Source organism: Rutilus rutilus (genome assembly GCF_951802725.1).
Source record: "Rutilus rutilus genome assembly, chromosome: 20".
Lineage (NCBI taxonomy): Eukaryota > Metazoa > Chordata > Actinopteri > Cypriniformes > Leuciscidae > Rutilus > Rutilus rutilus.
The window spans coordinates 16,893,294-16,919,311 of NC_140225.1; the positions used below are offsets into that span (position 1 = coordinate 16,893,294).

At 38.1% G+C, this 26,018-nt stretch overlaps 3 protein-coding genes across 12 annotated transcripts in view; 2 read left to right on the top strand and 1 right to left on the bottom strand.

Annotated features, from left to right (window-relative positions):
• zmiz1a (zinc finger, MIZ-type containing 1a) overlaps window positions 1-6,783 on the top strand; it is a 131,370-nt gene extending 124,587 nt beyond the window's left edge. For all 10 annotated transcript variants that reach the window (XM_084392261.1, XM_084392262.1, XM_084392259.1 and 7 more), the window contains 9 exons: window positions 175-385; window positions 655-760; window positions 867-1,027; window positions 2,760-2,827; window positions 2,930-2,998; window positions 3,129-3,379; window positions 3,626-3,792; window positions 4,790-5,047; window positions 6,527-6,783. In XM_084392261.1, coding sequence (XP_084248387.1) covers window positions 175-385; window positions 655-760; window positions 867-1,027; window positions 2,760-2,827; window positions 2,930-2,998; window positions 3,129-3,379; window positions 3,626-3,792; window positions 4,790-5,047; window positions 6,527-6,634 — 1,399 coding nt within the window. In that variant the 3' untranslated portion in view covers window positions 6,635-6,783. The remainder of the gene's footprint in view (window positions 1-174; window positions 386-654; window positions 761-866; window positions 1,028-2,759; window positions 2,828-2,929; window positions 2,999-3,128; window positions 3,380-3,625; window positions 3,793-4,789; window positions 5,048-6,526) is intronic.
• A 4,413-nt stretch (window positions 6,784-11,196) lies between these two features.
• Window positions 11,197-13,955, top strand: ppifa (peptidylprolyl isomerase Fa). Its single transcript, XM_084392110.1, has 6 exons — window positions 11,197-11,441; window positions 11,863-11,893; window positions 12,092-12,180; window positions 12,348-12,444; window positions 13,275-13,350; window positions 13,440-13,955. Exons 1-6 carry the CDS (start codon window positions 11,301-11,303, stop codon window positions 13,573-13,575), a joined length of 570 nt encoding a protein of 189 aa, XP_084248236.1. The 5' UTR covers window positions 11,197-11,300; the 3' UTR covers window positions 13,576-13,955.
• Window positions 13,956-15,047: 1,092 nt separating this feature from the next.
• zcchc24 (zinc finger, CCHC domain containing 24) overlaps window positions 15,048-26,018 on the bottom strand; it is a 38,881-nt gene continuing 27,910 nt past the window's right edge. The window contains exons 3-4 of the mRNA XM_084392109.1: window positions 21,114-21,278; window positions 15,048-19,271 (exon numbers count right to left, since the gene is read on the bottom strand). Of these exons, the coding sequence (XP_084248235.1) occupies window positions 19,158-19,271; window positions 21,114-21,278 (279 nt within the window). The 3' untranslated portion in view covers window positions 15,048-19,157. The remainder of the gene's footprint in view (window positions 19,272-21,113; window positions 21,279-26,018) is intronic.

Sequence of the window (26,018 nt, forward strand, 5' to 3'; positions counted from 1 at the left end):
ATGGTCGACTGGTGAAGTTCTTTTTTGGGTGTTTTTTTGTCATGTTTAAGAGTTTGACAGCTTCTGGTCGCTATTCACTTTCATTAAATGGAATATAATAGCATTGGAACGCCATGAGGACATTTTGGGAGAACTATTCCATTAACAGTAGAACCTTCTCTGCATGTCCTTCAGATCTGATCTGGAGCTGCAGTTTAAGTGCTATCATCACGAGGACCGACAAATGAACACCAATTGGCCCGCATCCGTCCAAGTCAGCGTCAATGCCACCCCCCTCACTATTGAGAGGGGCGACAATAAGACATCCCACAAACCCCTGCACCTAAAGCATGTGTGTCAACCAGGAAGAAACACCATACAGATTACGGTCACAGCCTGCTGTTGTGTGAGTATTCCTCCGCTGCCCTTCAGTAATGTATAGTCTGTCATTTAACAGCCATGTCGGAGAGCTGTTATACAGCATGTGATACGAAATCAGATAACACTGATTTGAAGCAGCTTCTGTTCTCTTCGTTCTCCCACTACATTTGCTGGTATCAGTTTTATGCTTCCCTGTCTGTAAGCTGAACGGTTCAGATAGTGTATCACGTGAAGGATATTGTGAGGTGAAGATGCTTGCTATCGGGTTGTTACATGTTCGGGGTCTTGTTGCAGTCGCACTTGTTCGTGCTGCAGCTGGTCCACAGGCCGTCGGTGAGATCGGTCCTGCAGGGCCTCCTGAAGAAGAGGCTCCTTCCTGCCGAACACTGCATTACCAAAAGTGAGTAGATGCTTCGTTCTTTGGAATCCGCTGATGTCTGTCACTCTGTATTATCATCTTCATCAATCCCTAATCTTTGCAATGTCTCTTGTCTGTTTTCCTGCAGTTAAAAGAAACTTCAGTAGTGTAGCAGCGTCCTCTGGGAACGCCACACTAAATGGAGAAGATGGAGTAGAGCAGACAGCCATCAAAGTGTCCCTCAAGTGTCCAATCACATTCCGACGGATCCAGCTCCCTGCTAGGGGACATGACTGTAAACATGTGCAGGTAGTGTTTCTCTTCATGTTCTTAATCATGTCCTAAGTCTTCTTTTTTTGTCTTGTTTTTTCAATAAAACAACATCGGGAAATTTAAAGATACATTTCCTGTATTCAAATGATATAAGACTCCAAAAAATTTCTGTCAGCCAAGCTCCTTTGACATTAAAGATTTACTTTTTAGCCACGTACACACTGTAAAGTTTCAGGAGTGACAACCACATTTAAATGCAGGAGTAAGTCCCCTAAATTATTGTTCCGTGTGTGTACGGAACATGACTCACTCCCAAAACTGCAATGATTGACAACATAGCAACGTTCTGGCATCTCGCGTGTTTGGTATCCGCTATTCAGACGAAATAGTGTTTTGCTTATGATTGGAAAGGCTGCTTCACAGAGCGTGCTCTTGCAGTGTTGCCATTACATCTTAAGCGTTTTTGGGCTTTGAGTTTAAGTTTGGCTCATAAACCGATCAAGTTTACGGAGTTATTAAAGTGAGCAGGTGCAGGTCGTGATATTTTGGTATTATTGTCAGCATAAAGCATTTGGATGTATTTAGGTTTATTGCTTGCTTGTTCGTATTCGCTGTTTTTATAGCAAGATCTGGCAACACTTTTATTATTTAATTTTTTTTGTCGAATACCATCCATATTGAAATTAAATTAGATTTGTCAGAGGGCTGCTGAGTTTGCTGAAACACAGTAGATAACTTTTACTAAGGTTGTGTGAGAAAAACACAGACACGGCAGATTCGGACAGGATTAAAATCATAAAGTACACCTGTGAAACACACATTTCTCCAACATCCACCATGAAAACGTCCCATCCGAATAGGGCTAATGTAACAAATTTGCATAACGCCAGCCTATGGTCTTCATTGGTTGCCCGCGAACGACGTCTACTTTGACCCGTCCTCAAACGCTGTTGTTGTAGCCGAGGCCTGGAAGAGTTTGGTTGTCATGTCGAGAGCTGTTTTCTGCAAATCCACTTTGCATGCACATAAAAACGATGAAGTCTCACACTGGAATCGATACTGAAATTAGTGATATTAAAATGTATTTTTACATTAATGATGCATGCAGACCTATTGTATGAGACCTAGACTGAGAATTAGAAACCTTTAAAATAGCATAATAGGGGCACTTTAAGTTAATGTTTTTTAAGTTGAATAATTTAACACATTCACACGGTTCTCTGATGTCAGTTAATGGTCACATGACATGCAGTTAAACAAATAAAATATTATTTTTTTTAGTAATATTTTGATTTGCTTTCATTTACAATATGTATGTTTTTTTTTATTATGAATTGATTAATAGATTGTCATTAACTCACAAACCCCCTATAGTTCCCTCATATTGAATGAAATTTATAATTGCAAGTATTACAATAGGAATATACAAAAGGAATATTTTTAATATATATTAATATCTTATGTTTTCCTTCTCAGGTAGCCTACATTTTTCTTGTTTTAAGGATGTTTAGGCATTTTTACTATAAACTGATAAAAATACTGACAATAATTTTTACAAATTCTTCCTTCCATATTTGTGTAAATAAATGTGTGTTGGGATTTCTCACATTATCAATCCAAAACTTGTGGAAATTGTGTGAAATCAAATGAAATACCCACAATCCCATGCCACTACAATTCAGGCCCTGAATAAAATTCTAGCTTTATATATGTATAACTGTTTTTTTGCATTGATTGAATTTACATTTGAGGTCATTTTCTGTTGCAGTGCTTTGACTTAGAGTCCTATCTGCAGCTGAACTGTGAGAGAGGAACGTGGAGATGTCCTGTATGCAAGTACGTGGCAAATCACTACAGTAATTGTTTTAGGCAGCCAAATAAATGTGATACGCTGTTCTTCTTGGCTGCATTTTTTTATATGTTTCTGTCTGTCCCCAGTAAAACAGCATTATTGGAAGGGCTAGAAGTGGATCAGTACATGTGGGGAATTCTCAATGCGATTCAAAAGTAAGTTTATTAGTTACACATTGGGTCCCACAATTTTTCAGATAAGTCCTATTAAATGCACTTGAGATATGATTGTTAAATTATAAACATCCTGATTCTTGCAGTCATGAATGTTGTTCCATTCTTGCAGTTCGGAGTTTGAAGAGGTCACCATCGACCCTACGTGTAGTTGGAGGCCGGTGGCCATTAAGTCAGACATTCATATAAAGGAGGACCCAGATGGGCCTCTGGCCAAGCGTTTTAAAACCATGAGTCCCAGTCAAATGATCATGCCTAATGTGATGGATATGATCGCCCAGCTGGGTCCCGGCCCTTCACCCTACACCCCCCTACACCCTCAGCATGGAGGAAACAATGGCGAATATGGGGGGCAAGGTAGAGGTCAGCATCCGATCAGACTCTCTGCTCTTTCCACTCTATCCATCTCATAAACTAGTCCTTAGTGTTTTACAAGCTTCATTGTTTAGGTACGCTTCATTTTTTTCCTTCAGTCGTAACAGTCAGAAGAACTTACGCCTGCAAACTTTTAACAGGCTGATTTGCTGTCCAAGCTGTCTAAATCTCTCTAACTCTTTGTGCTTCTGAGGTCATCGCTCCTTATTGCTGTTTCTCTGTTTTGTGCATCAGGCAATAGTTACCAGGGCCATGGAAACTTTGACTTCTCCCACAGTAACTCTGGTGGCGGAGCTCCCATGAATGACTTCATGCATGGACCCCAGCTCTCACATCCACCAGACGTGCCCAGCAGCCTCATGGCCCCTGACAAGCCTCTCGCCCACGGCATGCCCGACTCGGTAAATCACTTCAAGCAACAAGCACTGATGTTTGAGACATGGTATTTAAACCTGGGGACAAAAGTTAAAGACTCCCACACAGTCTCTTTTAAAGTTTGATATTAGTCACACATCCAACAATACTAGAGTAAAAATGACAGTGGCTGATGCCTTAATTAAAAGGAGTAGAAGGATCAGGAATGGGCATCTATTTATTTTGAAGAATGTTTGTAACCAGACAGATGTGGGGCACCATTGACTTCCATAATATATATTTTTTTCCATGCTATGAAAGTCAGTGTTGTCCCACAACTGTTTGGTTACCCATGTTCTTCAAAATATCTTCTTTTGTGTTCAGCAGAACAAAAAAATGTATACAGGTTTGGAACAACTTGAGGGTGAGTAAATGATGACAGAATTTTTATTTTGGAGTGAACTGTCCCTTTAACATGAGGCAAGTCCCACATTCGTAACATAAATAGTGCAAACCTTCTTTAGCTGAAAACATACAAAACTGTGCATGACACTAATTTTGGGATTAATCACAACAGTCTTGTTACACTGTGAGCAATGTTCTTGTGATTAATAAATCTGCAGGTCTCTGTTTTTTGTGTTGATTTCAAACTCGAAGAAAAAAAAGCCCCCCAAAATACTTAAATTAACCATTTCCTCTTAGTATTAAACTATATATATAATTTGGTTTTGCACAGTCAAACACAGTATTTCAAAGTCTGCACCATCATTTGATAGTGTGTGAACCGCAAACAGCACATGCACAGTAGAAAGTTTCATCTAGTGTCTACGCTATTTCTCCCCAAAACTTATGAGTGATAAAATGTCTTTAAATAGTTTAACTTTTACCCAACATCTGAAAATGTCATTTTGCAAATCATCTGAGTTTAATTGAAGGTGTATGCGCTCTGGAATCATCTGCATGGCACTTGTCTTGCTCTCGATCTGTCTATGGCCGCCACTCAAGCTCCCTCAGTCTCATCGCTCCTCTTTCCTCCCTCTGCAGATGCCCCATCCTGTGAGCGCTGATCAATCCCATGCTTCCATGCAGCCAGGCATGCATGCGTCCCCCCACCCCAACAGCCAATCAGCTCAGCCATTGCATCACAGCGGCCCCCCATCCTCCCAGCCCCCACGCCAGCCCCCGCCCCCACAGCAGCCAGGCCAAAACAGTCACCCACATGCCGACATGACCTTCAACCCTGCCTCTGATGGGCAGCCAGGTGGCCAGGGACCTGCAGACATGCCCGAGCCTTCTCTGGATGTGAGTATACACACCAATGGTTGTTTATTTTACGCTTCTTTCATTTCTGCTGCTAACATTACTCGCACAATCATGTTATCATCACGCGTTTCCAATAAGATCTGATTGAAGGAATATTCAGATTCAGATTATAAGTTAAAGGTAGCGTAGGCAATTTTCAGAGAGGCTAGAAATAGCGAGCTAGCTTTGAAAGCATAAGATCCCACCCTCCCTTCAGAGCATCTCCAAAGCCACGCCTCCTCCAAAACAAATAAACACGTACAGCAGAGAGCAAACAAAAGCGTCATGAGAGATGCCGTTAAACTACCTCGTGTCTCAAAGCACATAATGTTACAATATAATAATAAACATAAACAACTTAAAGAGCACTGGCCTGTATCACCTGACTGCAGCAGATTCATTTCGGCGTTGACAGTGCTGTCATTGAAACGCATAAATTCGAGTGACGAACTGCTTCGAGTGTAACGTCACAGGTTTCCATCTCTTCCAAATGACAGTAGTTACGGCGTGAACGCAGCATAAGCACTTTATTTTGGTTCTAGTTAAACTTTAAAAGGTGGCTGCTGTTTCGGTTGTGGTGCTCGGTGCAAAGCATTAAACGCGCTGACGACGTGTGATGTCTGCGCGGACTGAATGCAATGATTGGACAAACATTTGATGGTCTTATGCCTTCCACAGACAATATATGAAGAGTTCAGATGCAAAAGCCTCTAAGTGCCATCTGAAATTTTCTTCTAGAATGATCTTTTTATAAAGCTTGTTTATTTAAGTTAAGTAATTTCACTTAAATGACAATAGGTAATTTGCATTGCCATTTAAGTGAAATTATTCAACTTAAATATACGAGCTTGATGAAAATTATCAATCTAGAAGTAAATTTCAGATGGCACTTAGAGGCTTTTGCATCTGAACTCTTCATATATACATTTAGACCACTTAGCGATTGTTATCAGGATGTGAAGAGACTTTCAACCAGCATAACAAAAAAATGTTTCTGGAACAAATCACCTACCCTGCCTTTAAGCTCAAACTACAGCATTTTGAGGCATAATGTTGATAACCGCAAAAATAAATTTCCACTTGTCTTTCCTTTTCTTTCAAAAATCTGGGTTACAGTGAAACACCCATAGATTAAAAATGTTAACCTTTTTCTTTGCAGTTATATATATAATTTCCAACTTTTTTGTATAATAAATGGTTTAAACAGCTTTACAGTTCAAATAATACACAACTTTTAACAGATATAATTTGTCTTAAAATTATCTGCTAATTGTCAGCTTGTAAATCCTCACCATTCTACAATGCCTCACTGTAACCTTGGTTTGAACTTTTTTCAAGGGATGAGATTTTTTGTGTTTTTTTGTTATACCACCAGTGCTGTCGATTGAGCTTAACTTGTATTGAACCCAGTATATTTCCATTAAGGTTCTTTTTGCAAGATTGTAACGTAAATGTGTGTCTGTCCGTCTCCCTTCGCAGCTCCTGCCAGAACTGGCAAACCCAGACGAGCTGCTGTCATACCTAGACCCTCCGGACCTCCCAAGCAGCAGCAATGACGATCTGCTTTCCCTCTTTGAGAACAACTGACTTCTTTCAGTCGGCCTTTTGGAGAGGGCCTAATTTGTTTGGCTGTCAGGAATCGAGAGGCACCTGAAGACTGACTCTGTACTTTACAAACAGGAAACAGCCATCCTTTTGCCTCTTCCTCGTGTAAATATCTCACTCTTTTACAAGCAACCTTTTCCACACATATAAGGCAGCCATGTTGGTTGGCACTAAAGTGATATCTTTCAATACTAATGGAAATACATGTGCAGCTATAATCAGTTCATATGAATACGTCACACAGAACTATGTGTGTGCTCACTAGGAAAGTATTGTAGCATTTTTAATTCAGATTTTTTTCCTTTTGTGAAAAGAAGACCTGAATAGAAAATATATATATATATATATATATATTTCTTCCTGTACCGGCCTCTGTGTGTCCGCAATCTCTTGAAGGTTTGTTCTTCCAAGCTATACCACCACGGCTTCCCAAATCCTCATCAGCTGGATGTCCACACTGTTTTTTTTTTTTTTTGTCCATCTCCCTTGAAAAAGCACAAGAGAATGCGTCAAACTGCACCTGGAAGCCTGTAAAGGAGACAACAAAAGGGAAGAAAGCTTATCTCGCAATCACCAGAATGATCTAACCCTCCCATCCCAGAGACTAACGATGGGAGTTTTGCAAAAGTCCTCCGAACACTCCCAAACTCTCACGCCACGGGACACGAGAATGTGTCCTGTTCTGGTACACCGCGCAGCTTTGCACCTCATTTTGTAATGTGATTCATATGTCCAGCACCTTCAGACATATGCATCATGTTCTAAACAAATGCTTGAGGGCATCACGGCATGCATTCTTTTCCTGCTCGAGACAGAATAGCAAACATTTCAGCACTGTACCATATCATTGTGCATCTTCCGACAGACTGTTCCTCCTCCCGCAACGTCCTGTGGATTTTCCACTCTAGCGGTCACAGTGCAAGAAGAAAGCAATTCACATTTCAAAGGGTAGTCAGTTTCGTGTCATCTGTCTTCTCTGTGAGTTCTCTTCATGCATGAGGCTTGGTCGTCGTAGGCCCTTGATGTTTGTACACCTTTTCTGACAAACCTCATACAATGTTGAAACATTCACTGTTGCCAATCGCCCCTTATTTTAGTGAATTTTTTTTTTTTTTTTTTTTCTGTTCTGTTTTGTTTTTACTTAGCCTTTTATTCATGAACTGTCATGTTAAAGTTTTATTTTATAATGCACAATATATTGTTCATATAATTTGTTTCTGTTGTTACAACTGTACAAAAATATGTACATTTATCACAAGATGTCCATGGAATACCAAAGTTATGCACCCTGATTTGAAAAGGTGGCCCAAACCTATTTTTGACCTGCCCATTTTCAAATTGTTACCCATAGAATTTGATCTAATGTGTAATTTGTCCCACTTTTATCATTTTGTTTACATGTAAAATCATAGTTATTATACAACAAACAATGAAGAAAGTGTTTTTAGAATATGTTCTATATTTATAGATTTTACTTTTTAAATTCAATTATATAATTAAGCTATACATTATCTCAATACCCATAAATGCATCAGCCAGTGCATACAATTATTACAGCAACTGTACATTTCAGTAAAACTTTTGTAACAGCAGCTCAGTGAAGGCTAACAATGTCCATGTATACAAGATGGATTTTTTTAAATGAATTTTTTGTTTGTTTGTTTTTAAATTAAAACAGCCCACTCAAATAATTGTCAGTATTTATGATATTTGTAATAATGACATTTCCATGATACTGATGTCACTCAAAGACTGTTGAAGAAGGCTGGCATCTGAATACTGTTTGGGATGTGTTTTGTTGTTGAAACATCACCATTTGAAACATGTTTCCATTTTAAGTTATTTTTTTATGAATTGCAATATTAGTTTTTAGGTTTTTTTGTTTTGTTTCTGTTCTTCTTGGTGTAGAATTATGTAAAAAAGAAAAAAAAAAGAAGAAAAAAAAAAGAAGCTGTTTGTCGTTGACAATACTTTGAACTCCAACAGGAAAAGTGGGTTCAAGTTCTATAGCGTTTGTCTGTAGTTCACTTGTATATCCTTTTTCAAAGATGCACTGCCACATATTCGTTCCCACTTTGTAGACACAAATAGGCATAAACTGAACTTTAAGACTCCTAAAGTTGTCGGCTCTGAGCTGTCACATGCTATCGATGTACAGTCGTCGGAGAGACAATGGGCGCTGAGGCACGAACGGAAGGGGTTGAACGAATTAGACTGTGTTCACTACTTGGCCACAGGTGAGGGTTCAGAGAGAGTCGAAGGAAAAAAAAGGGGGAAGGGGCACATTAGGGATGCATGTACATATGTAAATGATAAATAGAGACACGTTAACAGAAATGTATTCATTTTCCCCAGGGGAATGTGCATTGTGTATTTAGAATTTGTAAAGCTTGCATCCTCCCATCAGAATCTAAATTGGGTAAAATGAATCTGTGTTTGTTAGCGTCTGTGGAACCTCTAAGCATTTGTTCACTTTTTGTAAAATATTCATCCCACATGACTGAGGAATTTGGGGAAGGGATAAAAAGAGACACATTTGTTTTACATTTGTGTAATATTTAGCTTATGTGTATTGCTCCATTTCTTGTGTACTTAATAAGGTGCTAGAGAAGATAATGAAGAAAGTCCTGGGGAAATCATTTGGACAACAGGGAACATGGGTCCAGGAGCGGTTCCAAAAGATTGTAACCAAAATCCAGAGTTTGTAAAATTTTGATATCATGATCAGGAAAATTCAAAACAAAAATGAGGTACAATCTAAAGTGATTGGCACCAAATGTTGCAGTTGTCTTTGCTTGTACATTCTGTTGTACAATCATTTCATATTCTAAACTGGTCAGAGGAAAAAAAACAACAAAAAACTAATTGTGATTTTTAGTCTTGCAAAACTGTATGTAGTTAGATGCTGTGACATCCTAATATTTATCTAATAAATATGTATTCAGATGAAACAACCTTGCAGTGTTTCTGAGGTTTCATTTGGTGTGCGTTCATAGCTGTGAAAACCACAGGCTTTACAGTTACTGCAAGAAAACAACCACAAAGAACAAAGCAAGCAGAGTTTGTAACCACAGGGAGGCAAATGTTTCCTATGGATTAAAAGGCTTCTTCAGTGACTTCAGTCTTTTAAAGCAGGTTCACCAGAAAGGTTCTGTTCAGAGACGGTTATGCAGATTACACTCAGTTATCCCAGTAGATAGCTACAGGGGAGTTATTCTTTGAATCATTCACTAAATCAATTATTTATAAGGTACTATACGATTATCCGGACCACACGTAAATGTACTATACGGTTAACCTAACCCTAACCCTACCCAAATAGGTGTGGTCCGGATAACCGAATAGTTCCCTTTATAATAATAATAATAATAAAATAAAAAAATATACCCGTATCATAGTAGTTGAACAAACTGAGGGGTACAGGATTAGTTTCGAGTTGCAAAACCAAACCAATCCAATCAGGCTATGTTGGTACCAAGATCATCAACTTTCTCTGTCAACTCAGGCTTTGATCCTGAGATCCTTTATAGCTTTATCTATTGATTCTAAAGCATATTACCTTCATATATTTATTAAAAGTGTGTTTATATAATAATTGATCAAATAAAATGATACATGTGTAATGGATTAAAATGAAAATGCTGTCATTACTCACCCTCGTGTCGTTCCAAGATGTCGTTCATCATCGGAACACTAATGAAGATCTTTTTGATGAAATCTGAGAGCTTTCTGTCCCTCCATTGACAGCTACAACTGACACATTGACACTTCAGAAAGTTAATAAAGAGGTTGTAAAACTAATTCATAAGTTGAGCGGTTTAGTCCGTATTTTCTGAAGAGACTCAATCTCTTTATATGATGAACAGATTTAATTTAGGCTTTTATTCAAATATAAATATTGATCAGTGAACATACAGTAGAAGCTCAACCAAACTGCTTGCCAAGAACAAACCTCTTGCGGAGCTGCATAACACGAATGAACCTCATTGGTTCTCGCATGTCAAGCAAGCATGCTTGAGCTTCTGTTTACCACAACTGATGTGTGAGTTGATGAATGTTTATATGTGAATAAAAGCCTAAATTCAATCTGTTCATCTTATAAAGCGATCGTGTCTCTTCAGAAAAATGGGACTAAACCGCTCAATTCATTCAATTCACTTAAGGCAAGGCAGGTAAACATTTAACAGGAGAGTTTAGAGAGCTTGGAAATCAGCGAGAACGATTCGTTCACTGAAAAGATTCATTCAAAAACAATGATTCGTTAACGAGCAGTGCGATCTCAAAGTCGAATCATGCATTAAGCGTTAAGTAAACTAAAAAGACAAGTGGTAGACATAGGCTACAAAGAACACTGTGCCAACGTGATTAAATAGGCCTATGGCTTTTCTCGAAATAGTAACAACAATGTGAACAGTTTACATCTGAATATTGATGACCCCAAAGAGCGTAAAAAGTAGGCTAATCGAATCAAAATGATTCTGTCGACTCGTCAGACCACATGGTGTCGCTGTTGATTTTAACTTGACAATATAATGGCTCCCTTTGCTTTGACCATAGAAGAACATGTTACTGTCACATGACTGTGGCTAAACCTTGAACGCTGATTATTGCATCTATTCGTTGATGGGTTTACAACACCACAGCAAGAATGTTACAACTGAAAAATCGTTTGAAATATTGCTCTGTCGCAATCGCTGCAAACCGACTGGTTTCAGGGCCGATGAAGAACCCTATCGTGTTTATGGACATTGCAGCTGACGGCGAGTCCATTGGAAGAATTATTATTGAGGCAAGTCATGATTTATTGAAGCTGAATAGTACGTATAAAGATTATTTGTCATGTAACATAAATGCGTGAAACAGAGACTGAGAAGTCGAAATTAATATAAAAGTTTATGGTGCAATGAAAAGAGTGAGGGAAAATTAAATGAATATGTTTTTATCAGCAGTTGTTTCTGTCTTTAATATGGCACATTATAATCGTGCACACTTTATTTGAAGATGTCCGTGTTACAGTGTAGAATTAACTACGGTTTAGGGTTAGTTGCATGTAATTATGCACAATTTACAAATAGATAAACTACATGTAACGTGTAAGAGGGACACTGTAAAATAAAGTGTTACAATGATCTTATTATTAAACATAACATCAATAATAATAATTGTTGCTGTTAAATATTCTAAATGCCGGTTTTCATGTGTATTTGCAGCTATATGCTGACGCTGTACCCAAAACGGCTGGTAAGCAAACGTGGGTTTCATAAAAAGAATGATTTTAACTAAATCATATAGAATGTATAGGGCCCATCACAAAATACAAATGAAAATGTACAATGTAAACTATATACAGTATATAATGTACAATAGTTGATGATTAATCAAAAGCAAAATTCCACAATGTTATATAATAGATCAGGTCTCATGGTTCTTGTCTTTCAGCAAACTTCCGGGCCCTCTGTACAGGAGAGTATGGCTTTGGATACAAGGGTTCAGATTTCCACAGAATCATCCCTGAGTTCATGTGTCAGGTAACTATTAGTGCTACTGATCATTTAGCATTGCTTTGTCTGATTTTTTTTTAATTTTATAGGCCTATATCATCTTAAAATGTCATATCTCTCTACGTGTTTTTTATTGGTTATGAGTTATATGTTTTGATCATAAGTCTATCTAATTATTGATGTTTTGCTGACAGGGTGGAGATTTCACAAATCATAATGGCACTGGTGGAAAGTCTATTTATGGAAAGAAATTTAGCGATGAGAATTTCAAGCTGAAGCACACTGGACCAGGTGATGTCACTATACTGTACTGTCACAAAAATAAAGGGTTAAAGCTTATATGACAAGGTTTAGACTACACATGCAATCATACCCATGCATCTAATAATTTTGCATTATTCATTCAAATAATAATTGGGATGCTGAAGAATTTGTAAAAAAAAATAATCAAATGTAAAATGTGTTTGCGGTAACAGGTCTGAGGTTACTATAGTCACATTGGTAGCTGATCCCAGAATATTTGATAATGCAATGAAAACTTTATGAATGGAGGACAGTCCAAATCTATGGGGATCCAACGTCTATTCCGCTAGACATGGCATCTCGTTCCTCTGGGATCTGATTCAGCACAATTTCATCATTATGAGCCTGTCAGAATGTGCAAAAAAAAAAAACCTGCATGTGCACATCTGTTTAAAGCCACGAGGTGGTGGTAAGGATCCCTCAGTTGCAGAAACAGATTTTGTAATCTTCAAACAAATGACCTACTTTCTAAGCAGGTCAAAGCCAGCATATTGTAGTGCATTTTTGGTGCCAGGGGGATCCTACACCAGCACCACCATCTTGAGGGATTAATATGGGCAAATAGTGTTGGGTTGTGTAATACATGACTGGATGTAATTGTAGTAGAGAGCCGTAACTTACCCAACCCAGATGTTGTCTTTCATCCAGAACCCCCTGCTGCTTTTCAAACTCTTTTTTTTCTTATTCCTTGGTTTTTATTGTGGAACTGTTGATTGTTAGATTTTCCCTCAATCTCTATATCATTAAATTATTTAAAGTGACAAATTTGCTTATATAAAGCATGCAGTAGGTGGTCTGATTCTCTCTTTCTCGTGTAGGTGTTCTGTCTATGGCAAACTCTGGGCCCAACACAAATGGATCCCAGTTTTTCATCTGCACTGCAAAAACAGAATGGTACGCCGGCGGAGGGGTGATTTAATTATTTCCCATCCCAAGTGTTTTAATTTTTTTGGGGGATTGATGTTCCTGACGTTCTCTTTTAGGCTCGATGGCAAGCATGTTGTGTTCGGGCAGGTCAAAGGTGGTATGGACACAGTCTCTCTTATGGAGTCCTATGGCTTACATGATGGAGGAACTGTAAAAAAGATTGTCATTACAGACTGTGGAGAACTCAAGTAACCCGGGAAACATCTGTTCATTTTAATATGATCAAACTTTTTCATGACTGAAACTGCTTAATGCATGTGTTTTGAAAAGAAATTATATATTTTTTTTCTACATTTATGTTACCTACCTACTTATTGCCATTTTTATTTGTCAGTCTGTGGATTCATTAAGGTGTTTTATGCTTGCTAAGTAAGCAAAAGACTCAGTAAGTATGGTTATTACTTACCCCTAGACAAGAAATCTTGCTTATGGGTCAAATACCATGGGCCATGAGCAAATTTATACTGTTAAAGCCATTTTATAAAGGCTATATGGAGATTGTTTATCTTCTAAAAGCTATGCCAGAGAAACCCCAAGAGGTATTTTAAGTAAATAAATGCACATGAAACTGGTTTTGACATATGGAATTTCTTCCAGGATATTTGCATCCTGTGCCCATTTTTTTTTTTTTTTAATGACTCAAGGCTGTTTTCCAGATGAGGGCCGACTACAACTGTAGCAGTATATCTAGTTGCGTGGCATGCTTCAAACCTTTTTTTAGACTCTATCCAGCGACAAGATTTCCTGTCCCCCTAAAGCAGGATATGACATCCTGTTTGGCTACGAAACATCTCCACCTTCAACGTTAAACTTTCAGCAAGAATCTTCTGAACATGTTAATACAATAGTTGTGGAGACACTTGGGAATACTGAGTCTGTCAGATGTATTCCATTATAACTGCAGCCAGCTGACATCCACATAGCCTGAAATGAAAATGAGCAGTTTGTTTTAGACGGTGTGTAGGTGTAGCTTATCACAGTAATGTCTTATGAAAGTAAATTATGAACCTTTGTGGAGACCAGTGCTCTCTCCTAAATGAAACCATATGGGGTCTGAACTCGCAACTGATTTGTTTGACTTCTCCGATTGCACTGTTGCTATAGAGACATTCTCATTCCCGCTCTGTTTTAGTCTGCATTGTTGTAACAAACTTGATATAATTTGGGTCTCCACCCTCTAGTGAAGTTTAAGGGATTTGGAATGTGTAGACCAATTACTTAAAGTTGGCTTCAAGAGTAAAAGCCAGCGCCATCGCCAAGTCCTAACCTTCACATACAGCGCTCATGTGTTTACAATCATCACAAGTAATTAGGCTGAGTGAAAAAAATACACATCTGTGTCTTCAAACCTGTGCTGTTGCAGAGACCAGGCGAACGCTAAACTTAAAGAAACGCCCCTCGATAAATTATTGTGATGTCAGAATGACAGCTGTTCCCCCACGGCTTCAGACTTTGGTTTTCCATTACACAAGCGCCATTCCCAAGGACCGTATCTAAATAATTAATCAGTCCATACTGCCTTTGCCTGATTCAAAATGGACACAATTTCCCAACACGCAGAGACGGGCCAAAGAATAGGTTAAAAACAAAAACAGGCTGTATGTATGTTTGGGCATATATCACTGCTTTTTGCATTTATTACAAGAGATGAAACAGAGTCATGATTCATTTAGTCAATGTTTTAATTGAATAAACTTCTAAAAGCACAGTCTTCAGTTTTCCTAACTAACAAATAAGGCACATATCGGAATGCCGTTTCATGGACGCTGAGCTACAGATTTCATCTTGTCTCACATTCTAGTACATTCCATCATCAATGCTTTCTGTAGCTCGGTCCACTCCAATATGATGACAAATATATTACAGACATTACAAACATGAGTGTTAAATCAGTACATTCAGTAAATCTATTAATGGTACTGGAAATCCTAGGAGTGAATAGAGGCATTTATTAATGACTAACAATTAGAGGTGTATTCTACAAAAGATTTCTTGGCAAGAATTAAACATGTATTAATATTAAATAAGAATACATTGCACAAATTATATTTCTTGAATCATTTAAAAACATGCACATGCAAACTTCAGCCCCACACTATTTTTTATTTTTTTTTCCCATGTGAAGAAAAGCATTTCGACATCATTCCTGGACTTGGCAGTAACTGGAGACGGCTAACTAGAGCTCAGTTTCATACAGTATGGACCTGATTCACTAACACATTTCGACCATGTAAAAGGTTTGTACGTGCAATTCAGTGTTACGAACAATGACTCGGTTAGTCACGTCTTTTTGCCACTGTTTTGCATCTATAAAACCCCTCAGTAAAAAGGCTCTACGACCTACAGTGTGTGAGTCAGTCTCAGTTATGTTAAAAACAGCTGTTTGTGGTGATGTTAAAGCGAGTGTTATAGGTTTCCTATAAATGCAAATCAAACCATTCATGCTATATAGCAGACACAACAATTCGAAACAACGTTGAAGCACATGTATGCTCGTAACAGGTAAGGTTACTATATACCAATAACATCTAGAATAACAAAACAAATAAAATGGCTTGTAAGGGCATAATAATTATGTACCAACCTTTGAATAATATTCTATGTAGTCATCAATATTTTCTTCATAGAGTAGCTTCTGTTGCATATTTTATACAAAAAATAATTGAATTGTTAAAAAAGAACAAAATCCTTCCATAAATATTTCTGTAGGATATAACCAAAGATTATTGTAAAACATCCAAAAAAAAAAAAACTCCCAGATCTTTTGCATCTCAGCAATTTGCCCTTTTTCACATACAAAGTTTTAATATTGCATCATAACATTTTGAAACAGGTAACTTGATAATGATGGCAATCGAATATATACATAAAACACATACTAGTATCTTTGTAAGGGAAACCGAACAAAAAAGATCTATCAAATTGCTCCAAAATCTTCATTATCTATATTGTTTCCAAAATACACATACCTTTAATAGAAAATAACACGTTTATACTGAAAGTGAGCTATAAAAGTCAAGTATATGTATTTCAAGACAAAAACACATGCGCAAAAAAGCACTTTGTATAGTTTTAAACGCGTGGACACCATCAATACCACAAGCTCTGTCTTTCATTCAATATAACAGAAGTCAACAGGGGAAGCTCATTTACACAAATCCGCAAAACTCAGGGCTTTTCTCTTTTTAGTCATGTATATAGTGCAATGCAACTATTTTGCAATAGTAAAGCAAATTTAATAATTAGGCCTTGATCTAGTGGTGCATTCAGTCATCTGTTCAGGCATACAGAACTGACAATAAATTGAATTGATCCCAAAACTGCAAGGAAATCATTGTGTGTAGACTACCAGCTATGGGTGATCAGCAATGATTATGATGAATCCACATTAATAGTTTATTTCACTGGTTATTTTTCATTACGGTGTTTATCAAAAAGCAGAGTAACTCATTCCAGCCTAAATGAGGCCTGGAGTAAACCTTGGCGTGTAAGAATGTACGCACAGTGAAGCCATTAGCAACACCGGCAAAAACACAGTAACCAAGAAATAAAGGGTCTCAGAAACAATGATGACGTACAAAGAAGAAAGTAGCGACTTGAACAAACAGCCTTGCTTTTTATCTAACAGTGATCTAATGATTGACTGCCAGGCAGTTTTTACTCCTTAAATGTATAATGCTCCTAGAATTAGCTGGTTTATATTTTCAGACATCTAATCGGCTCTTTAATTCCTCAGCAACATTCATGACATCCTCTAGCATAAATCCAGATTTTTTTCAAAACCAAACTGCGTCAAGGCACTAGACGTTCCCTTCAGAGAAGATTCATATCGATCTGAGTTTATTCTAATAAATGAAACATGAACTAATATTCAACACAAAATATGTGGACTCCAAAGATAAGTAAACAATTATACACATTGTATTTACCATGTAAATGCGTTTTAACTTCATATGTACATCTAGGATCAACAACGCAACGTCAATTCTCACAATATCCATCTGCAACTTCCCACCGGAACACGTAAAGCTACATTTATTGTTCAATAATCCTGGGTCACACTCAAATATGATTGATTAGTACATTGTGTGAGCCATAATAAGAGGTAACGGCACATAGATGAGATCTTGTACACACTTACTTCCATACAAATATTAACAAGCCCTTCATAATTCTCTCAGTAATACGTCTCAGTCCAAAACGTCTTCTCAATGTACCCAAAATTTAGTCTCATTACATCTCAAAAAAACTCTTCAGCATTACTTACTTTGTCCTTCTTTTCCCTTTACAACTACTATATATGTCCACTCAGATAGAAAATGCTTCCCAAAAATCACAGTTTAAACAGGGTGTAATTCATCAGTTATGTTTGCAGCTAATGTATAAACATAAACATATGGGGTTACGCAAAAAAAGACATTTAAAATTAAGGTTTTCATTCTGAAATATGATCAGAATGATTGTGTAAACAGCGGAATTGTTTTTTTAAAGAAACATTTTAGTGCAAGGGTCAAATTCAACATTCTCAAAAATAAAGGTTATTTTTGTGCCGATGGTTCCATGAAGAACCTTTAACATCCATTGAACCTTTCTACTGCACAAACAGTAAGAAAAAATAAAAGGTTCTTTTTAGAACTGTTCAATGAAAGGAACTGTTCAAGAACTGTTCTATGGCATTGCTATGCAAACCCCCTTTTGGAACCTTTATTTTTAAGAGTGAAACAATGAATAATTTGGAATTTAAAAATGCATGAGCAGTGTTCATATAAGACACATCTATTTCATCTGAGATGTGTCATCCAAACACACTCTTTATCCTGAGGCAAATATCTCAGCGAAAGAACAGGCGTTATGTTTTTGAATGCTTGCACATGGACTGAAAAGCTCACATTTTGACCCCTGTACCAAAACACTTTATAAGACGTTTGAAGCAGTTCTCTGGCAACAACTGACAACATACATGATCACATTTCAAAGGACCGTGATGATCAGCAAGTCGATCATCCACACACTTCGTTCGATTTTGCGACAATGTAAAGGAACTGATGACTGCATAAGCTGCAATGGTTTTGCATAGTTGCCAAAAACTCGATTCAAATGTTCTGGGTGCCACCAGGGCTGCTTTTAGCCAACCTGATAAAAAATATCTCGCATTTGGCAATTCATAAATGTACGTGAAAGATATAAACTACCTGATGCGCTAAACCGAAGCATTAGTTCTATTCTACAGTAGTTTCTAATGGCAAGAGGTGGGGTTAAACAATACCTGTCCAGATATAAACACAGATGAAATTATCCCAGTTTAGTTAATTCAATTGCACTACGATACGATATACAAACATAAATAAATATGTGACACAAAAGCTAGGGATGGAAAATCCATTATCCCTCTGTTAATTCACAGTTAACATGATGTGCTATTGACCCAAAAACTCTGCAAAGGCACTCTGGGCCCTTGTTCGACTAACGCAAACCCTTTAGTGCTCGGCACATCCTCAAAGTTCACTTGGTAGGGAGAATGAAGGGAGTCTGTAAACACACAATCAGGGGACGCAATGGTGAGGTAATCCACTGCATCCCGTACGGATAGAAATACTGTTCCAAACATATTCAATTGTCCATTATACACAATAAATGCGTCGCATGCTGCTGATACACAAAGCCGTTACTAGCGTTAGAGATATTTACATTAATATTTTGGCACTTTTCACTTTTTCTGGAGCGCTTGGTAGGAGAAGTGTTGGGAAAGGGGGGAGACGATATCGGGATCCTCCTTATTGCACACGGCGGCAGTAGTAGCCCAGGACTTTGCACTTCTCGCACAGATGCTGCGGGTGCTCCTTACTCTGGTCGGAAACATCCAGGCCATCGGGTTTCTCTAAAGGACGCTGAGAGGAGCAGAACATTTGAATCACACTTTGAGCGCATGTGTATTTCTGTCCACAACATCAGTCAGGTTGAAACTGGAGATTTCTTTTAGCATTTGGCTAGACTCTTTGGAGATATGGTTTTGGAGACGAAAGTATCAGGATCTCGAAGGTCCAAGTCTAAAACCACAATGGACCAACCACAGGGGTGTGTCAGAAATTTGTTTAGGACCGTTATCAAGAGCCAATTCGTCCTTGTTGTGTTTTTAATGTTTGCCAGCAGTACATGTTTTGTTATTAATACTTCATTGAATTTTTTTCCCCTCAATTATTTTGCGTAGATTATTATACAAGAAGATTCCAAGTAATTTTAGATGCCTACAGGATTCCATCGCTCAGGACGACAACCAGGGAGAGAAGACTCTATAGTGAATCTTTGTCTTGGACGCGATGCAAAAGACACTGAGAACGTGTGCGAGCCAAATCTTTTTGGCTGTTGATCACAAATAATACTTCTGCAATTATTTGTTTTCCCACCCATTGCTTTTGGAAGATCGTTTTACAATTTTGTTATTCTTTCCTGTTCGTCTCAGTTGCGCTCCGTGAATTACGGAAAACCAGGTTGCGACGGGCCATTGGGAGGAGACAGCGCTGTGACCCGAGGGAGTGTTTGCTCGAGAGCCAAAGGCTTTAGTGAATGATAATGAGAGGAAATGTCTAATACCTCTGTGAATTAATAATTTGGCAACAGTGGCCTGATGCTCCTAATAAGCAGAAGGAATTCCTGCCAAAACCGAAAAGGCGCAGGAAGCTTGGGAGGACTTTATATAATACCTCTGTTCCATGTCTGCTCTCATACTGTAAAGATGTCAGCCGTGTTCCCTGTGCATGTCGTTAAGTATGAGAATGATAAAAGCAGGGATCTCCGGACGCCTGCTTCTTGAGCACATTCTGGCACAGGTCTGGCTTTTTTATACAGCAGTGTGGCATTGGCACTACTAAGATACTTTCACTTAATCATCCATCGGGAATGACTGGAGATATAAAATACTTCTGAAGTATTGAGCGATTTCCATACAGCACGACATGGAAGAATGATTTCCATTGTGAGAGAACAATAAAAACTGATTTTTCATATGTTTGCTTGGGTTACTGGGAAAGAGGGCCAGCTGCAAACCCTTAAAGGCATTTTGATATATATTGCAGCGAGCTGCACTTCTCACACGCTTACTGCAGGAAACATGTTAAGTGGGTGAGATTGAAAAGCTAAAGAATTTGCTTGTCAGAAGGGAATTAGCCATAATACTCTGTCCTGTGGAAGAGCTGGCCATCTCAACAGCTGGTTCCTTCGGCACAACGACCGCAAATGCATTTGGATGCAAAACTACTTGCAGGGAAGGTAATTTCAATGAATGCTTCCCTACCGAGAGCTGCTAAAACATATCCATTTGCATGCTTACTTGCCTAGAACTGTGTAGTGACTCTTTAAAAGCAAGGTTAACCAGTGAGGCTGCCGAATTATGCTTTCTTTTCTTGCCTTATTATGTATGCTGCTAAATAATTACCTAAAGATATACTTCATGTGGAAATATCCAAATGAATTGACTTTATTCAGGTCAAAAACATTATCAGCTTCAACAAATCAATCTAAATGCAGCTCCTTAGATAAGTTTGTAACTTCCTGAAAAAGGACCCCTTCTTGAATTCAGGGGGTATTTGGGTTAGACAGATGTCTTGGGTTTGTGTCTCAGGTTTCAAGGGTACCTGCTGGGCCCCATCCATAAGAACTTCTTAGAAGATTGCGCTCACAGTATTTTAGTAATATAGTATCACTTATGAGCTGTTAAAAGACTGATACTGTACCTGTTTATGAGGATAAACATTGATATGGCATTTGATGCATTCCTGTCCCATGTTGGCCCAGGAGTTCCCACTCATCCACTTCCTCTTGCATTTAGGGCACTTGTATTCACCAAAGCACCTCTTCTTGCCTTGGTATGGAGTCAGTCCTTCTCCTTTGGGTCTTGCCTGAGAGGACATTTCAGAGACAAAGTTTGATTAACGAGTGTAGATCGATTTTAGTGTAGCTTGTGAACAATTTGAAGCTTTGTGGATTGTGGAAAATTTGTATAAATTTGTGAGACCAAAATGTATGCAAATAAGTAAAGCACTGCGCAGTGCATGATCTATGATGTTATTGGAGGACTAGAGAATATTCTTCTGTTCTTCTTAAAACAGAAATGGTAGCTGGTGATCATTGTGCATTTTTGTTGTATGGAAATAAGCAGCTCTGATATTTTGATTAAATTCTGGTTGATACCAGTTAACTAATAAATATTTTCATGTTATGGACAATAATTGCTAAAAAAAATTCTGTACAATTTTGTTGAAATTAGACATAACAGCGAATTTGGACATCACAGCATTATAATGTGCAGTATGAGAAATTGGATATTAATGGTGAGACAACAATAATCATGCAACTCAATTGTCAAATATAAAATAAATAATGTTGGCGGGGGGGGGGGGGGTATACAATCAAAATATTCTAAACTGTATGGCAAACATTACCAATATTAGCACAAAATAAACAACAAAATATTGTAGCAGAACTGCATGTTCACTTCCACTATACACTCAGTCCATATTTCCACTGTCTTAACATGCAGTATTTTTCAAATAATAAAACGTGAAATCCTGTAACAATTATGGTGGTAAGCAAGAGAAATGGGCTGCTTTTCATTCTTATACAGGAGAAAATATTCTCATAAGGACTTTATTATGGGAGTAGTTTCAACAAGTGAGTCAATGCTGACATCAATATCTAGGCCTCTACAACTGTAAAAGAAAAAGAAAAGTTTTTCCCTTGAGCATCACAAACATCTTTTTGGTCAAAGTTTGTCCAAACCAAGCACACTTAAAATGCTTAAACTCAAGTCGGTCAAACCCTGTCACAACTCATCCAATGCTGTGCTGCAAAAACACAGAAAAAAGCATCTAAACAAAACTTTTACAGAGAGCTGCTGACTTGAAATATGACACCAGTTTTTTACATCTTCCTAAACTGAAGTACATGCTATGTGTGGTATGGCAGACTTCTGCTGGAGAGTTCAGACTCCAAACCACTACACAAATTTGAGAACTCTGTATATGGGGAATTCTAATGATTTTAATTATGTAAGTGAATTCAAACCTCAACAGATAATTGCGGTGCGGTCTCAATATACTTTCTGGTCATTGTTACATACTCTCTGCTTCCTTTTTTAATCAACTCTCCCAAAAGAGAACAGAAAACTGGCTATGGTATAGTCAGTGCATTATGAGATTTTTTGCTAAATTGCTGTGACACTAAACAGGATTTAGGATGTGCATCCATGCATCCAACCATCTGTAATCTCGCATAACAAATCAATGGCTTCAGGAGTGTTTATTCCACACTGTGAAAGGGATAGGCGGACCTAAAGCTGCTTTACTGGTGATAGGATTTGGAAATTAAGTTCCAGGTCCCATATGAGTAAAAAAAAAAAGAGGTGATATCATTCATTAGCATCTGCTCCCATCCACACAGAGCCAACTGGCCAACTGACACACTGCATGCAAAAGGCTCTCCTCCCCAACCTTAAACACCATGAGTCAACCACTGTCAACAGAACTGTCGACAACAGCTGGAAACCATGACGGTTGTGGCTGTTGTTTTGGCCATACTTTCAAACTTCACAGAAAGTCTGACGCAAGGCCACCCATATGATGGTGCCAATCCCTATGCTATCATAAGGCTGGTGGTCTGGTATATGGGTGAGGTCCTAAATCGGAGAACAGGCAAAACAATCAGTGATATCTGATGTCAGAACCACTGGTTTCCGTCAAACATTTAGTAATTAACTCAGCATGGAGTATGATCTTGGTGTCAAGGGTTGCCCCATGGCCTGAAACTCAGGTGTGTGCCAGATGACCTGTTTTTGAGAACAGTATTAGTTCATGAATAGTGGAGTAAAGCTTCATATCATATCTCTGTACATCAAAAGGGACCTATGCCTCTAGTCCATGCAAATAATATGCATTATTAAATATACATTTAAAAAAATATATATAGAGTGTATAGGGCTAGAATATAAGCCTGGGTCACGCTAAACCAAAATTATACCACCAATCAAGCAAACAGTGGATGGTTCGCCTCGAGTCGCAACTGGAAACGACCGGACAGGCATTTGCAAGTTACAGCATCTCTATGAGACAGATTTGATCAGCAGTCTTGAAGAATTCACAACTCTGTGAAAAAGGCTCTATATATCCAGCACTGCAGAGGTCCTGGACAAGTGCCAGAAAACACACATGATATTCTGTTTACAGCAGTCTGACCTATTTTGGCTGTGTTTTTAATAGATGTTAGACCAAAAGATTTTAGAGGTACACTGGCATTGTGAAGGAAACCTGGCGAATTTGACATTTAGACATTCTGGAGCTCATGCAAAGGGAATAAAATAAGAACAAACAAACAAATAAATGATGTATTGTTAAATATGATTGAAAGAACTTTTTTTTCTTTAAATAAATCAGAGAAAATAAACTATTTGTTGCTTATTTGAAACACATCAGTTTCGCTCTAACCACCGGATCTGAAATCCACAAACCCAAGAAGCCAAAATTTATTATCCTATTGTTTTAGCTCTGAGAATATTGCTCTCGTAAAATAAGCAATTGCGCAAAATAAAAACACTCTTTATTTTCCAAATGCAACAATCTCCGAGGAAACAAGGCAATGGAGAGTACGCTCCACTTACAGCCACCACCAAGGAAATGACAAACTAATGCTGCTGACAGTAACAGCACAGTCTAAACAAATCCTGACCAAAGCCTGTGTGTTGCAGATTTGTGTTTACACAGTTCTACCCAGTGCATTGCTCTAGAAGTAATTTGACCATTTTAACCCAACCCGAGCTTAATGGACACAGCAGGTTTGTGTAAATCAATCTGGCTATTTGTCCAATGAAAACAGAGCTTAAAGACAGGAAAGGGAATCGATAAGAGCAACACCCGAATGAATAGCTGATGTTTGATATTTCTCTCCCATCCTGCCGTAAGTCAATGTTTACTTCAGAGGCATTATGCATTAGCCTTAAAGGGGTTTTGAAGGAAGAGCCCTCACTATCCAGCTGTTCGAGGGAGTTATAAAGTTATTTTTTAGAGCAAAAGTGGACAAAAACACTCACTCGCAATATACACGCAACACTGCCTGTCAACATTGAGTAAAACCCCAAAACCCTTACATTGTTAATCCTAGTGACCTTAAATAACTGTGGGGTCACCATCTGAGGCCTAAGCAGAAAATTTGGAACATTGAAGAGATCGAAGTAAACTGTAAACGTTCAGGGAAGAGGGAGATCAGATCGAGCGTCTCCTCTCACCATCCCTCCAGCTGTGTTCCCAATGGAGACTGAAAGGGGGGGTTGGAAGGGGGGGCTTACTCTGGCTGTCCTAGCAGCAGAGCCAACCTCCCCGCAACAGGACAAATACCACAGCACGGCAGTCATCGCTCACAGCTGGAGACGTTCCTCCAATCAGGCCCTACAGGACTGAAGGGGGATGGAAATCAGAAGCAGATGAGTTCCACACTGGTATAACATGAAAAAACTTGCAAAGTCCCTTTCAGATCAGCCCTCTGTTTTCAATTAAGACTATATAGATTAACAAAAGGGTGCCAGAGGAGAAAAGTGAGAAATAGCGATTCAGTGCTCAGAGTGAGATCAGACTTAAAGGAGCGGGAAATGTTATGATGGATCTGTTCAGGGCGAGTTCAAAATAAGAACAGTAGGCTACATTTGAAAATCAATCAAATGCATTTAAATGCAGTTTTTAAGCAAGAGAATAGACATAAAGCTGCTCCTCCCCATCTAACAGGAAATGTTCTCAGAACTCTGGCTAACATTATGGCAAGGTTCTTTCAAAGTTAAGAACAAACGTTCTTCCAGTAATGCATTTAAAAGTAACTTTCCTTCCCATAATGTTTGCAAAATGGATTGTTCCCTTACCATAATCAAGAAAAAATGTCTTTAAAACATTTTTAAAACTGGACGTTTTGAACATTCAGAGAACATTGTGAAATAACATTTTAATGGGAATGTAAGCAAAATGTTCTTTTTTGTCAACTGGGTCTGCTTGCTCCAACAATAATAGCACAGTATAGTGCCTGCTACAGCGCAAATCAATCGATAAACAAACAAAAAATATGGTTAAAATTAATAACAGAATAAATCAAACAAATAACCTTCCTACAGAACATTTACATATCTCTATAAATGTTGTAATTCAGTTGTCTTTTAAAAATTCAAGTATTACAATTATAAAAGTCGTCTAAACATTCTCTGAAGAATTTTCTGTATAAAATCATTGGCATAATAGTGCTTTTAGGGTTAGTGCATGTTAGAATAATAATACAAAAATTTCTTTGAAACAAAGTCTTGCCATATATTCAAGAAAGAACAGATGATCTAGTAGCCACAAATTTAAGCAAACTTTTTACCACATTTTAAACTTGTTTATATGTTATTTTTCTGTGTGCAAAATGGAGGAATTTTTGGAAGGGTGACTGCAGTTTAAGAGAATTCTTGGAGGTAATCGAAAAAACCCACATCTTTGGCCCAGGCTGCTGAAGTTTGGTTTTGCAAGGAAATGCATGTCAACTCTTGGGGCAGAAAATCAACAGGAGACTACAAAAATCCAAACACATTTTTTAGTCTTCACAAATGCGGGACAGAAAGGTTGTGTATA

Excerpts from the sequence above, each read along its gene's own strand:
- ppifa (XM_084392110.1), top strand. The coding sequence starts at position 11,301 with ATGTTACAACTGAAAAATCGTTTGAAATATTGCTCTGTCGCAATCGCT. Across the intron at positions 11,894-12,091 it reads CGCTGTACCCAAAACGGCTG|CAAACTTCCGGGCCCTCTGT; the intron begins GTAAGCAAACGT and ends CTTGTCTTTCAG. Across the intron at positions 13,351-13,439 it reads TGCACTGCAAAAACAGAATG|GCTCGATGGCAAGCATGTTG; the intron begins GTACGCCGGCGG and ends GTTCTCTTTTAG.